This window comes from Peromyscus leucopus, chromosome 13, assembly GCF_004664715.2.
Source record: "Peromyscus leucopus breed LL Stock chromosome 13, UCI_PerLeu_2.1, whole genome shotgun sequence".
NCBI classification, from domain to species: Eukaryota; Metazoa; Chordata; class Mammalia; order Rodentia; family Cricetidae; genus Peromyscus; species Peromyscus leucopus.
This window is the reverse complement of record NC_051074.1, coordinates 37,350,156-37,364,235: the sequence shown is the minus strand read 5'-3', so window position 1 is coordinate 37,364,235 and position 14,080 is coordinate 37,350,156. Positions and strand designations below refer to the sequence as shown.

At 53.4% G+C, this 14,080-nt stretch overlaps 1 protein-coding gene across 1 annotated transcript in view; it reads left to right on the top strand.

Annotated features, from left to right (window-relative positions):
- Window positions 1–14,080, top strand: part of Speg (striated muscle enriched protein kinase) — a 57,700-nt gene that overhangs the window by 14,116 nt on the left and 29,504 nt on the right. The window contains 5 exon segments of the mRNA XM_028893050.2: window positions 1,658–1,801; window positions 2,306–2,488; window positions 12,011–12,180; window positions 12,414–12,502; window positions 13,423–13,598. Of these exon segments, the coding sequence (XP_028748883.1) occupies window positions 1,658–1,801; window positions 2,306–2,488; window positions 12,011–12,180; window positions 12,414–12,502; window positions 13,423–13,598 (762 nt within the window).

The following is a 14,080-nucleotide window of genomic DNA, read 5'->3' as shown; positions in this document are numbered from 1 at the left end:
TGAGTGTGCTCCGTGGGGCAGAGATGTGAGCAAAGCCCGGTTGTCTGCTGTATGCCCTTTAAGGTCCAGCGAACTGCTTGCTACCAGAGCGGGGCAGCTGGAGGAGGCGCTGGCTGGAACCTAAGGAGTCCTCATGGTCCCCATCCCTTTGTGGGAAGAGAGTCTAAAATTACTGGGGGGAGGGGGGAAGAAAGAAAGCCAAAAGAAAATGGAAGCTTCCCTAACCCTTTACTCTGTCACAGCTCCCACCCCACCCCCGTTTCCGGCATGATTCCCTTTCCCCTTTGTGACCCGCAAAGGTCTGAGCCACACTCACCTTCAAGCCTCCCCTGTCTCATCCTTGCATCCTGCCTCACTGATTCCTATGGATGATGAGCACCATCACCATCAGGATGCTACTGTCTCTATCCCCGAACATTGCTAACAGCTACTCGGGGCCTCTTCCTGGAGAAGTAAAGGGAGGCACCCTTCACTCTCCCCGACTCCCTGGTGCTTTCTCCCAGGGTGTCCCAGGGCCTGCCAGTACCTGGATTATTTATTACGCTTACCACCTTGTAATTTTCCCTATCGAAATTATTTTTCATTTCCGGATCGGCCCCTCAGAATCGTGAGACCCGTGCAGGCTCTCATTCATCTTACTTAGCACCATTACTGTGTTTCCACCACAGTGGCCCAGACGTTGCGTCAAATAGGCCCATAGAGCTGTTACTTCATTTTAGTCTCCATGCCAGCTGTACAGAGGGCACTGAATGCTCTGTCTTCCTCTTCTCCATCACATAGCTGAGGCTCAGAGAGATGATCTCATTTGCTGAAGGGGATACAGTTAAAAAGACAGCCAACCTGGGATCCTCGCCGCCCTTTTGACTTCCTATGCGGTCCATTAGAATCTAGCTGATAAAATGTTAGAGGTGGGAAATACCAGGGGAGGGTTTGGAGGTATGGCTCGGCAGAGAAGCTTTTGCCCAGTATGCAAGAGGCCCTGAGTTCAACCTCCAGCATGCACCCAGAAGATACCTAGGGAGAACCACAACAGGGTGATTTTTATCTCTCTCTATGTATAATATCCTATAAGCAGGCACCATGTCTTTTTTTTTATTAAAGAATATTGACACACTCTCTCTTTTTTTTAAAGATTTATTTATTTATTATGTATAGAGAAGAGGTGCCAGATCTCATTACAGATGGTTGTGAGCCACCATGTGGTTGCTGGGAATTGAACTCAGGACCTCTGGAAGAGCTGTCAGTGCTCTAAACCTTTGAGCCATCTCTCCAGCACCCAGGCACCATATCTTATTGCCTGTTGTATTCCTGGTACTCGGTGTTCAGTGGGCAGTTCAGTTTATAGTGTTACTGTTTGCTGAAGGGGACATAATCAAAGCTGATCTTCATAGACCCCCTGACCTCTGCCACTGCCTCTTTGGAATCTGGTGGCCTTACACATTTGACTGCCCCTCCCGTGTCCCCGCCCACGTTTGCCTGTGAACCTAGTATTGCTGCTTAGGTCTTAGGTGGCTGGTAGCTTGTTCTCTGTCCATTGGGTTTGGGTTTTCTAGGATTCCATACGACCAACATCTCCTCCTCCCGACAAATGTTCCCCGATGGCCCCACAAGGCCCATGCCCCCTCATCTTCTCTACCTCTGCTCCTGTGTCTGGCAGAGTCCTCGGACGACTCCTATGTATCCGCTGGAGAAGAGCCGCTGGAGGCACCAGTGTTTGAGATACCCCTGCAGAACGTGGTGGCGGCACCAGGAACTGACGTGCTACTTAAGTGTATCATCACCGCCAACCCTCCACCCCAAGGTGAGCCGCAGGGAGGGCTGGAGGCTGGCAGGAGCATGTGGTATGGGGACAGGATAGGTTTTCAGGAATCCTCTATGGCAGGGTGGGGAAGAGGAAAATTACCAGTCCATGGGGCTGCCCTGACTCCGGTGTATTCTGCAAGATTATCCCCTACCTCCCCAGCTCAGGGGTAAGGCAGCCTGGGCCTCTGGAGTGAGGGCAGGTTCCTCAGAATTCCCTAGAGGGAGGAGGGCTGAAGGTACCCTAGTTGGCAGAGTGCTTGCCTAGCACACACAAGATCCTAAGTTTGACCTACAGCACCCCATAATGTGGCGGAGCATCTGTGACCTCAGCTACATAGTGAACCTGGGCTGCATGGAATCCCATCTCATTTTAAAAGTTAAAAATATATATATATATTGGCATGGGAAAACATGTCGGGGAGGTAGGGTGGTGGGCAGGGATGCAATTCTCCAGCAAACCCTTTGTGGCCATGATGAGCTGATTCTTCCTCCTTCCCCACAGTGTCCTGGAAAAAGGATGGGTCCACATTGCACAGTGAGGGGCGCCTTCTCATCCGGGCCGAGGGTGAGCGGCACACGCTGCTGCTCAGGGAGGCCCGGGCTGCTGATGCTGGAAGCTATACTGTCACTGCCACCAACGAACTGGGCCAGGCTAGCTGTGCTTCCTCGCTGGCCGTGAGACCTGGTAGGGAGCCCTTCCAGATTGGGTCCTGCTTGGGGTGAGCTGTGGACGCTTCCTGGTGAATGTGGGGACGTGGGTTCAGAGTCTCCCCACTTGTGCCTGAGCACTTGGCTTCCCGGTGTGTGCGATCCTTCCTTAAGCTGGGTCTGACTCTCTGGAGGAAGCAGTTGAAGGGTCCCAGTCTCAGGACAAAGACACTCTAATCCGGAAAAAATCCATGACGTTGTTGAAATTCATCCTTGAACATCCTTTAAATGCTATCTTGCCAAGGTGATTCTCTGGATGGGGTCTGTGGAAAGGCCGATTGTCTCTGAGTTTGGGGGGGGGGGGATGTCTTAGTTCAAAGGATTTAAGAGGCACCAAGAGCTTCTGAGGTCATTTCTTTCCAGGACAAGAAGAAAATAGAAAGTAAGAAAGAAGGGCCCAAGTGCTGTGTCCATTCCTCTTAGGTCTCAGGCCCCACAGAGGCCGCAGCTGAGAGTACCATTCAGAGATGGCCATCCTGAGGCTGCCTTGTCTATTTTTACGAAGGCTCTCACTTGGTGTCAGGCTACTTCCTTTGGGTTTCAGCCCAGTATCTTTCTGGTTTAGGCAGGGCTGGACCAGTATCTATGTGCATGGAAGTTCTAGTCATTTAGGTGGTTGAGTCTCACGGTGTGCTGATCCTGGGCGGTAAGGAGGGGATGGCGAGGGTGTTATATCAGGAAAAGGTACTGGTGAAACCCGCAGAGGTGGATGTTACCATTGGGCATCCAAATTGGCTGGGAGGCCAGAGCTCAGAGACCAGTTTTCTGGGATGCTTGCATTGAGACTTTGGGCCGTCTTAGTTCCTTTGGTGCATGCCCATCTTGTGGCCTTCTTCCTTCATTCCACAACCCTCCCTGGAGTCATCTGAGGCTTTCTCCTCTCTCCTCACCCTCCCACTATGCTGAATCATGCCCACCCCTCCACTCCGTGCCTCCAGCCTTCCATCACCGCTGGGACTGGCTTCTGACTCAGCTCCCAGCTCTCCGAGAGGCCCCAGGTCTAGCTCCAGAGCTCCAGTCAATACCTGGCTTCAGCTAAGAGCTGGCAAGGGGTGGGGTGTGTGGTGTCCCAGCACTGGCTGGTGGCCATCCGGGAGCCTTTTAAGGTTGGGAAAGCAGCTTTCAGCACTTGCCTGGGAGCTCTGTGTTTGCCACATTGACTCTCCCGAGCTTCAGTTCCCTCATTTGTAAACCGGAGATAATTAGGCCATCCTCGCGGATGGAAGTAAATGTGCGAATGGACTTTATGAACTGTAAAGCTGTAGACAAAGGTGCGTGGCTGGCGCTTGAGGGTGATGTTGTGCACCTTGAGCTCAGCTTTCCATGAGGATCTGGAAAGTGCCTTGTCCTTTCCCTGCCCGCTTCTCCACACTGTCTGTACCTCGGGGACTCCACTCCTGCTCTTCCAGAGCCACTGCCTTCTAGACCTTCCCTGTTCTCCAGCCCCTGTCCTCAGCTTGTCATGACATCTCTCTGCGCCTGCTTCATCCTGGGGACCCAGAAACCTCTCATTATGTCATTAGGTTACACCAAGCATTGCAGCGGGCCCCGTAAGTCAGACTGACTCCAGGACCCAAGAGGCTGGCACGCGGGTCCAGTGTCAGCGCTGGTGACGGACCAAACTGACTTTCTTACCCTACAAGGCACTGTTTGGTCTGGAGTGGTTGGACGGAGGCCAGGGGGCCCAGAGAGTAGTTGGAGCAGGCAGAACCAGTGGTGGCAAAGACATTTGGCAAAGAAAAAAAAAGGGGGTGTCAGACCCGGCAGCTGTAGGTACTGAAGGATGGGACGAGGAGGGTGTCCGGCTGTGGGGGTACAGGGTGTGTGTGGAAGGAAGTGACACTGTCCTGTGGAAAGAGGCCTGTATGGAGCCACAGCCCTTTCTTACAACCTCCCCACCCTTAGACTCAGTGCCATGGCAACCAGGGTGGATGCCCAGTGCACTCCAGGGGTCCCCACACCATCAGGGCCTGCTTTGAAAACCCAGGGATGTCAATTCTTGGTTGGGAACCCCAGGAACCGGGACCCAGGCAGCTTGAGAACGCAGCCGCTGGCCTGGGGGACGGGGGCTGCAGTGAAGACTCTCTTGTCGGAGCCCCGGCTCCCTCTCGCCCACCGAATAACTCTCAAGCTGAATGTAGATGGAGGGAGTCTCCGGGGTGTGGGGGGTGTGCCTAACTGAAGTGAAGCTTCTGACAGCTGTCACATCTGTCATCCAAGCCTCTGTTGAGGCCCCGCAGATGCCAGGTGCCCTGTCTCTGAACGGTCGCTTCTGTTTGCAGAGTGTCATGTACTCTTTTCGTGTTTCTTTCCTCAGGCAATATTGCATCCTGTACCTGTGAGTGTGCGTGTGCGTGCGTGTGTGTGTGTGCGTGTGTGTGTGTGTGTGTGTGTGTGTGTGTTACTCCCATCTTTCAGATGAAAGGGGGGGAAAAAGAGTATGATTATGATTACATAGAGCTTGAACCAGGCCAGCAGCCTGGGAATCTGCCTGGGAAGGTTATTAATAATAAGTGATATAGTAATGGAAATTACTTATCCAAGTAACAAGTTAGTGCATGCCTTGGGTCAAAACAACCACTATTTGGTAGTTGCTGGATGCTTCCTGTGTACTGGGCCCACTGTTGATTACACAGTCACATTTAACCCAGCTCTGTGAAGTAGGTTCTCTTGTCGTGTCCACGTCACTGATGAAGTCACCGAGACCAGGGCAGTGTTAGCAAAGTGCTCCAGGGCAGTGGTGACCACCAGACCTTGCAAGACAAGGGAAGTCTTCTATGTCTGAACTGTGCGATGTTGTATGGAACACCAATCGCACACTGCATCCAACACTTGAAATGTGGCTAGTACAATTAGGAACCTCAGGTTTTATATAATGTCATCTTTTTTGTTTGTTTTTTTTTTTTGTTTTGTTTTTTTTGAGACAGGGTTTCTCTGCGCAGCTTTGGAACCTGTCCTGGGACTTGCTCTGTAGACCAGGCTGGCCTCGAACTCATAGAGATCCGCCTGGCTCTACCTCCCGAGTGCTGGGATTAAAGGCATGCGCCACCACTGCCTGGCTGTATAATGTCATCTTACTAGTGATGCATGTTAATGGTCTCAGCCGCTACTTCCCCCACCAGTTAGGATGCTAAGCTAGGGCAACTGGTGGCTGAATATCCCTAACCACTGCACGGTACAGCCCCTTTCCTGTTCTTCTGAAGAGACTGGAGCTAAGGTGTGTCCTGAGCTTGTAGGGAGGGCATTGCCCAGGCGGGCCTCTGTGAATAGCCAGATGTGGGGAGGGGGTGTCTCTGCCTCCTCTCTTGACTCTCCATCCTTTGTGGCTCTGGTCCTGTTGTGTCCTGATGTTCTTGGGTCCTTTCTTCTGTGAACTCTGGCAGGAGGACCTCTAATGCTGGTCAGGAGGAAAGGGCTCAGAGAGCTTCATCCGCCATTCTACTGCCTGCACGCCTCATGTACTTGAACTCAAGGCCTAGCATTTTCCGGCCAAGACCTTGGTCTCTTCACTTTGCCTTAGCTGGCCTGTTTTTGGTTGTTTTGTTTTGTCTGTCTGTCGTGTAAGGAGTCTGTCATGTAAGGATCATCTTAATGGATGAGCTATGTACTCAGTAAGACTGGCGAGGTTCTAAGAGGACAGAAAATTGGCCTCCAATATTTGGACCAGGAGACATCATTCACTGTGACTTATCTATCTGATATTTAAGATTATCACTAACATGTTTTTTTTAAAAGATTTATTAATTTATTATGTATACAGTATTCTGCCTGCATGGGCACCTGCAGGCCAGAAGAGGACACCAGATCTCATTACAAGTGGTTGTGAGCCACCATGTGGTTGCTGGGAATTGAACTCAGGACCTCTGGAAGAGCAGTCGGTGTTCTTAACCACTGAGCCATCTCTCCAGCCCTAACATGTTTTTTGTTTTTTTGTTTTTTTTTTAAAAGAGTCTATTTATTGGGTATCATGAATACAGAAGGAAAGGAAGAAAATCGTGCCACCAACCTCTACCCTCTTTACCTGGTCTGGGTCCTAGGCGACCATCTGCATGGCTTGAGGTTCTTCCCTAGCAGTGACAGTGGCCACTGATAGATGAGCTCTCTGAATGTCACACAGTCCCTGTTAACCGTTTCACTGGGATCTGGACCACATTTGAGGAAGCAGAGCACCATGGTCTACTCATCCAGACTCAGTCCTTCCTCCCTGTCCTGCATCAGGGGTACCCGTGGACTGACTCCCCCAGGCTGTTATTTAGAATGATGGGATTTACTCTCACCCACCACCTGTCGCAAGAATGGAGACCCAATTTAGTGTGGATGCAAATAGCTTAGCTGACCCAATCCAGCATCATCATATGTGAGAAACTGGGCACTCGCCTGGCTAGGTCATGTGAATTCTCACCAGTGCGCCATACATTTAAGACTAAACCCGAAACACTCTGAGCAGCATTTCTTCTTGCCCCAGGGAGTCCTGGGGAAATGTTCATGCCAACACACTGAGACAAGTCCCACCTCCAAGCCCAGCCCCCATTCCTCCTCACGTCTTCACTGGTGATCACTGGGGCAGCCATGAAAGTGCCTGTCCAGAGCCTACCAGCGCGTATGGAGTGTGTACTATCGGTACATACGGCAGTACATATGGAGGGCGAAGTCACAGGCCTGGCCACATGGAAGTACTGGCCACCCCTCAGCCAGTTCTTCCTTTCCCACAAACTCTGGGGGGCTCCCTCCGGCCTTCAGAACAAAGCCAGCCCTTCAGTGGGCCTCCACCTTTTAGAGAAAGAGGGCACAGGTCCCTCAGGGTGACGGGAGTCAGCCAGGGATTCCCGCTCTCACACGGCTGCTCCTTTCTTTTCTTTCTTTCTTTTTTTTTTTAAGTTTATCTTTTTGCATTTTTATCTCTCACTTTATTTACCAATTTTGTCTCCTTTTCCAAGCTCACACACACACACAAAAAAAAAAACGCAACTAAAAAAATTGTTCCGCCAGTCCCTGTGTATCAGCCCTGGCTGTCCTGGAAATCACTCTGTAGACCAGGCTAGCCTCGAACAAATGCACAGAGATCCGCCTGGCTCTGCCTCCCCAGTGCTGGGATTAAAGGCGTGCGCCGCCACACCCAGCCCTGTGGCCCCTTTCTTATTTTGCCACCCACCTCTGTTCCCAGACAGCTGGCAGGCCTCTGAGCCTACACTTTCTAACTCATGTAGTTTTTAATTTGGGGGAGTTTAGGGTTTTTTTTTTTTAAATTTTTTTAGAATTAATATCTCTAAAACAAACTCTTATTTAAATACTACTTCTTCCCTCAGTCCCAGAGCCAAGAGGCATCTCTGTGGCCTTTACTGACTCCTCTTTGCTTGCCACCACGTCCCCAGTCTGGCTCACTATCCTACTCAAATGTATCTGGCTAGTCTTCCTTCCCAAGCCAAAGTCCCCTGACTGCACGCACGGCTGTGTCTTTTCCACATGGTGGTCCTTGCAGCCATGCCTGGAGGCCCTGCTAGACAGATTAGGTGCTGTGTGGATCACAAGGCTTGGGGGTGAGGTTGGAGGAATGAGAGAAGCATTGTCGGGGAAGTTGAAGCCTGGACACACCCTGAGCCCTGGAAGTACCTATGGAGATTGGGGAGACACACATAGTAGTAAGGCTCTGTCTGAGATGGGAGCTTGGGATGGCAGCAGAGACCACAGAGATGTGGTCCTCTGAGTCCTGGAAAGCATCAGCATCCCTTGGGGGATGTGCTGGAGATCCAGACTGTTGCCCTACCTGTCCACCTAAGCCTGTAATCCTAGCTACTGGGGAGGCTGAGATCATAACCTGCTAGCAATACAGAGTGAATTCAAGGCCACCTTAGGCAACATAATGGAACTTTGTCTCAAAGTAATTAAAAAAGAGACTCAGTGGACTGGTGGCATAGCGGTCACAAGTCCCTAAGTTCAAGTCCCAGTACTGCAAAATAAATGATCCAAATAGACTGTCACCCTAGTCCATGAATCGGAAACCACAGGGAGGGTCCCAGTAGGTTGTAGCCCAAAAAACTCTCCAGGTGATTCTAAAGCACAGCAAACTTTGAAAACCAACCAGCTGAACTGGGCAGAGGTGGTGGTGGTGGTGGTGGTGGTGGCGGCGGCGGCGGCGGCACTCAGGAGGCAGAGGCAGGTGGATCTCTGAGTTTGCATCCAGCCTGGTCTATAAAGTGAGTTCCAGTACAGCCGGGGCTACACAGAGAAACCCTATCTTAAAAAAAGGAGAAGAAGAAAAAGAAAGAAAACCAATAAGCTAGAAAAAAAACCCCAAAATGTTTAAAATCACTGGCCTGGCGTTAAGGACCTGGCTCCTAATGGGGAGCTGGCTGGTACAATTGGAATCACAAGGGCTGTCGATGCAGACATCTGGCTTTATAGCTGCCCTTTGAAGTTGAATGGCCAAGTGCTCTGAGATTCAGTGAAATCACCTCTTTGGGTTCCCATCCTCCCGTGAGGATTTGCCTGGGTCTCGAAACTTTCATGTGCCTAGGAATCCCTGGAGTGCTTTTGAAAAAGAAATACAGTTTTTGACTTCTCACTTCAGAAAATCAATTCTGCAGTCTGGATAAGGTTTAAGACTCTGTATTTCAAAATAAGCCCCAAGTGGTGCTGGTGTGGGTGGCTGGAGCATCACTCTGACAGTCTCGAGGTAAAGGGCCTCGGGGGGATGCCATTCATGTGCTAGACACTGGGCGGAAGCAGCAGCTGTGTCTGTAGTGAAGGTACCACAGACAGTTGGGACCAGCTGGATGCACTGGCCGGAGGAGCTTCGAGGGCTTTCTAATAACCAGTTTTTTATGGAATGGGACTGACCTGAAAGCGTCATTGACAAGACAGCTATGTGAATGGAGCCACTGTGTGAATAGTGGCCCTTCAATGGGAAGGCTCGGGAGACCCCCCACCCCCTTTTCCTTGCTGGTATAAGTGTATCTCCAGCAATGAAATCTGGGTTTGTAGATGGATGGATCAGATGTTAGGGACTGGTTAGAAAGGCGATTTTGCCCATGAGGCCAATGGAGCTTAGGATCCTCTGTTAACCTCCCTGGAGACACAGTTTGGGTTTATGGTGTAGCAGAGACCACTTTTTGCAGAGAGCACTCTTCTAACCCCTCTGGACCCTGAGCCTTCTCCAGCCTGGCTAGCCTTCTGGCCGGAAGAGACTTGACCTAGACTTGCTGATTGGCTGGGTAGCACCTAGGTGCTATTCCCTTGGTGGCCACCAGGGGTCTCCGAGGCATGCACAGACCTTTGCCAATCAGACTTCAATCTTTGCCCCGCCCTCCCTTTCCTCAACCTTGGGGCTGCCTCAGCACTGTCCAGCTTGGAGGTGACCCTGGAGCCAGGAATGTAAGCTCCATGGAGGGAGAGGAGCCCCCTCTTCCCAGGATTGTGCCTATGATCTCAGTGTCAGCTGGGGGTCATGTCTCCAGCGGCAAGAGCCATCCTGATTTCACTCTCCTCCCCAACCTTGAGACAGCCAACCTGAAACTGGGCCCTCCACTTGGCCTCTACCTCTCTCCCTCACTGGTAGTGCTGGGGAACACAGGTCATAGCTTGGGAATGTGGCCCTGGGTGGAGGGAGGGGGTAGGGAGGGAGAAGGACTCGTGGCCACTGGCTCAACACCTCTGTCTCTGTTGCTCTCTCCAAGCTCCTCCCCCGACTCCCCGGGTGCACATGGCTGCCGGTGAGGACTGACCACTGGTGGGGAATAAATAGCCCACACCTTCCTAGTTACAGGCCTGGCGGGCTGATGGGTGAAGGGCAAGTTGCCAGCAGGGACCCGGTAGAGAGCCCGTGGTTGAATTAGATGCCGGCCTGGGTCCTGAAGTACCTGTTCTTCCACGCTGGCCTGCTGCAGGACCTGGGAGGCAGCAGCCATGTGCTTGCTACGTTTCCTTCGGTTGACAGGGAAGGGGACACGTCTGGGAAGGAGGGCGCCCAAGCCCCGGCAGTTCTTCCGTTCTCCATGTCTGAGAAAGCCGGCTGTGGCCTGTTCTAGGGTTTAAGGCCGGCCAGTCATGCATTCCCAGGTTGAGTCTTGTTGGTCTGGGCAAAGCAAGGGGTAGGTAGCCTAGCGCCCCATTCGCCATTTGGCACTCCTTACGGTGGACCAGTCAAGAATATTAAATGCCGCAGTGCAGAGTCACCCTACCCCTACCCCCCTCTGAGGACTGCGGTCCCCACACCTGGAGTCCAGGCCCTACCAGGGCGCTCAGCGCTTGTCAGTGTCCCAAGCTGTAACGAGAGGAAAGGCAGGCGCTGGGTGCTTGGAATGAGCAGCGGCTAAATTCAGCCGGGCCGGGCTCCGCCCCTCCCCCTGTTCCTATTCCACCGCTCCCTCCGGGGGCTGCTGCTCCCTGTGGTCTCGGCAGGCACCACCTTCCCACCAGCCAGGGCCGGGCCTCTCGCTGGCCACCCCCACCCACCTCCTCCTTCCCCCGTCCTGGGCTCACTTCCCCTCCCCCTCCGGGGCCCGGCTCAGTGCGGGGCCTCGGCTGGGTCAGCGGGAGTGAGCGGGGCTGGGCAGGCTGAACGCCTGCTCCCTGGGGAGCTAAGGCCCGTGGGCAGTGGGGCAGGGAGCAGGAGGGCCCGGTGCCAGGGCCGAGGCTTAAGGAAGGTGCAGGCCGGGGGTCCGTGTGCAAAGTCTCAGGGTGAGTTGGGGCGCAGCGCCGCTGGGGGCTTGGGGTTGGGGAAACAGGAGGAGGGGCCAGGGGGGCTGGGGCAGATTCATGGCTGTATTTGGCAGTCGGAGAAGCGCCAGCTCAGCGAGGCTGGGCCCCTGGCCAGTTGGAGGGGAGAGCTTCAGGGCCCTGGGGACACCCCTCCCCCCCCAGGGCAGATTCAGGGGTCCCCCTCCTCTTTCCCTGGGCGGAATCACCCTTTTCTATGGATGACTCTGCTTTCCTGTCCCCTGAGAATGTGGGGTTCATGCTGTAATGATGGGGCCAACAGGTGCCCCTGGGGAAGCTGAGAAGGGGGAGGGGGAAGGGCCGCCTGGTCACCGCCACCTCATTGGCCCTGGACAGAGGTCAGGATGGGGCTTGTCTGGGGTATGTGTTCTTTCTGCGCCAGGTCCAGCTCACCTACGAAACCAGTGTCTTGATCCTGCTGTCGTGGGGTCCTAGAGATATCTATTGCCTCCTTTGGGGCTTGTGACTGGGAGTTTGGAGGCCCATTTCCTGCTGGCGACATGACTGAACTACCTCAGTAGGACTCAGGATCGCCCCCAGACCAAGTAGTGGCCCTTCGGCTGACCAAACCTTTGGCTCTAGGCTCTTCTCTGTAGATTATCATCAGGCTCAGGGTTGGCAGCGCAGGGAGAGGAAGTGCCTGGGCATGGTCACACACACAGCAAGCGAGCTTCCCCAGGAGGTGAAGTCAGGGCTGGGCCCTCAGGGGTGGCCTCATCTCTGTAACACGCCCCAGCCAGCTCTCTCCATCTTTTCTCCCTGAAATCATCTGTCTTTCCTCCAGGCGGGTCCACATCCCCTTTCAGCAGCCCTATCACCTCTGATGAGGAGTACCTGAGCCCCCCAGAGGAGTTCCCAGAGCCTGGGGAGACCTGGCCCCGAACCCCCACCATGAAGCTCAGTCCCAACCAGGATCGGGATTCCTCTGACTCCAAGGCACCCCCAACCTTCAAGGTCAGACCCCCGAGGCTGGTACCCAGCCTTCTGCGGACACCATCCCTCTGTGCACCCCTGATTCCCGAGGCCACTCCTAAGTGTTGCACTTAATGGAACCTTGCCCCCATTAACCCTTGTTACCCAGAGACAGCCACTGACTGGTGTGGAAGAGACCTCTCTCCCAGGTCCCCCAGTTCTCAGCAGCCAGTGCTGTGCTCTGTCACCCCTGATGCTTTGGGATTCTCCTTCAGGTCTCACTCATGGACCAATCCGTAAGAGAAGGCCAAGATGTCATTATGAGCATCCGAGTGCAGGGGGAGCCCAAGCCTGTGGTCTCCTGGTAAGTAGCAAACGGCATATACCACCCACCAGTACCCCCCACTCCGCCCCACTTCCCAGGCTAAGCCTAAGAGCTGGCTGCGGTAGAAGGGAACAGAGCTCTAGAGAACTTCCCTTGGGACCCCATTTCAGACACAACAGTACCACTCTGCATGCCTGCCCAGGGCCTCCTTTGTTGGAGAAGCATGGGACAATGAGTGACTTCATGTCCACCCACTTTGAATGAATGGCCGGGACTCCTCTGGCCATGTAGACGGCTGCTCGACTCTATGCCGTCAGCTGATGCAGGGTGATTTTTAAAGCCCAAGCCGCTCTATACCCGGGCTGTGGTGGACCCAGTCGTCACAATCTTGTTTCCGGGCTACCCATGTCTGAGTTAAATGTGGTTCTCAGCTGCCATGCCTGGTGCCTCCCAGGTGCCCGGAACATTACTCAGCATGCCATTGTCCCTGCCCCCACGCTGGTTTGGGTTCTGTTTTTCATTTTTAGTTGATTATGTGGTCTCTGGCGTAATTATTATTATTATTATTATTATTATTATTATTATTATTAATTATTATTATTTTAAGACTGAGAGTTCTTCAGTATCCCATTGGGGGAATGGGAATCTATGTTTATGTTACAAATAAGTGGAATTATGATATGGGATCATTTAAGAAATATTTAGAGGTGACACAGGTTCTGAGATGGTAGAGATCCAGTTGGGTCTAAAAGTACTTGGAGAAGGCAGGAGGGCAGAGGTGGGGTAAACCTAGCCTTGGATCCCAAGGTTGCCTTCACATCTGCCATACAGATTTGGGAAGCCAGTGAGGAGGAGAGGCCTGCAGCCCGTGGGGAGGCTCCACAGCCTCCCTCCTCCTGCTGCTGTGACTGCAGTAAGGCCTCCAGGCTGTAGGACTGAGCCTTCTGTCTCGTTGACAGGCTGAGAAATCGTCAGCCCGTGCGCCCAGACCAGCGGCGCTTCGCCGAGGAGGCGGAGGGCGGGCTCTGCCGCTTGCGGATCCTGGCTGCCGAGCGGGGCGATGCTGGCTTCTACACCTGCAAGGCCGTCAACGAGTATGGCGCCCGGCAGTGTGAGGCCCGCCTGGAGGTCCGAGGTGAGAGGCACATGACTCACGAACCGCCTGCCTATCCTGGTCCTTACCCTCCTGACAGCTCACATTCCCACCTCAGGGACAATAGGTCAGGCTGGAAGAACCCCTAATCCACCTGCTCGTATCATGGTTGGCTAAACCGAGGCCCAGGGAAAGGAAGAAATTTTGCCCAAGGTCACACAGTAAATAATTCCATACTCAGCTGGCTCCCCGATCACGGCAATGCCTGATGGTGGCTAGAAGCCCTGCCTCCTGTAGCCAGCCATCCCTCTTCCCGTCCTTCTAAGCTTTTGGCGCCTGCTCTGTGCAGGCCCATTCGGCACTGACCCCGTTGCCCTCCTCCTGTCCCCCGCTCGCCCTCCATACACATCTGATTGTGGTGCAGAAACGGTTGGGCTTGGGGTAGCAGTGGGGAGTGGCTGGTGGCTGGACCCGTTCGAAGGGATACCCTGAGGGTATCATCGTCATGATGGAGGGGCATCAGA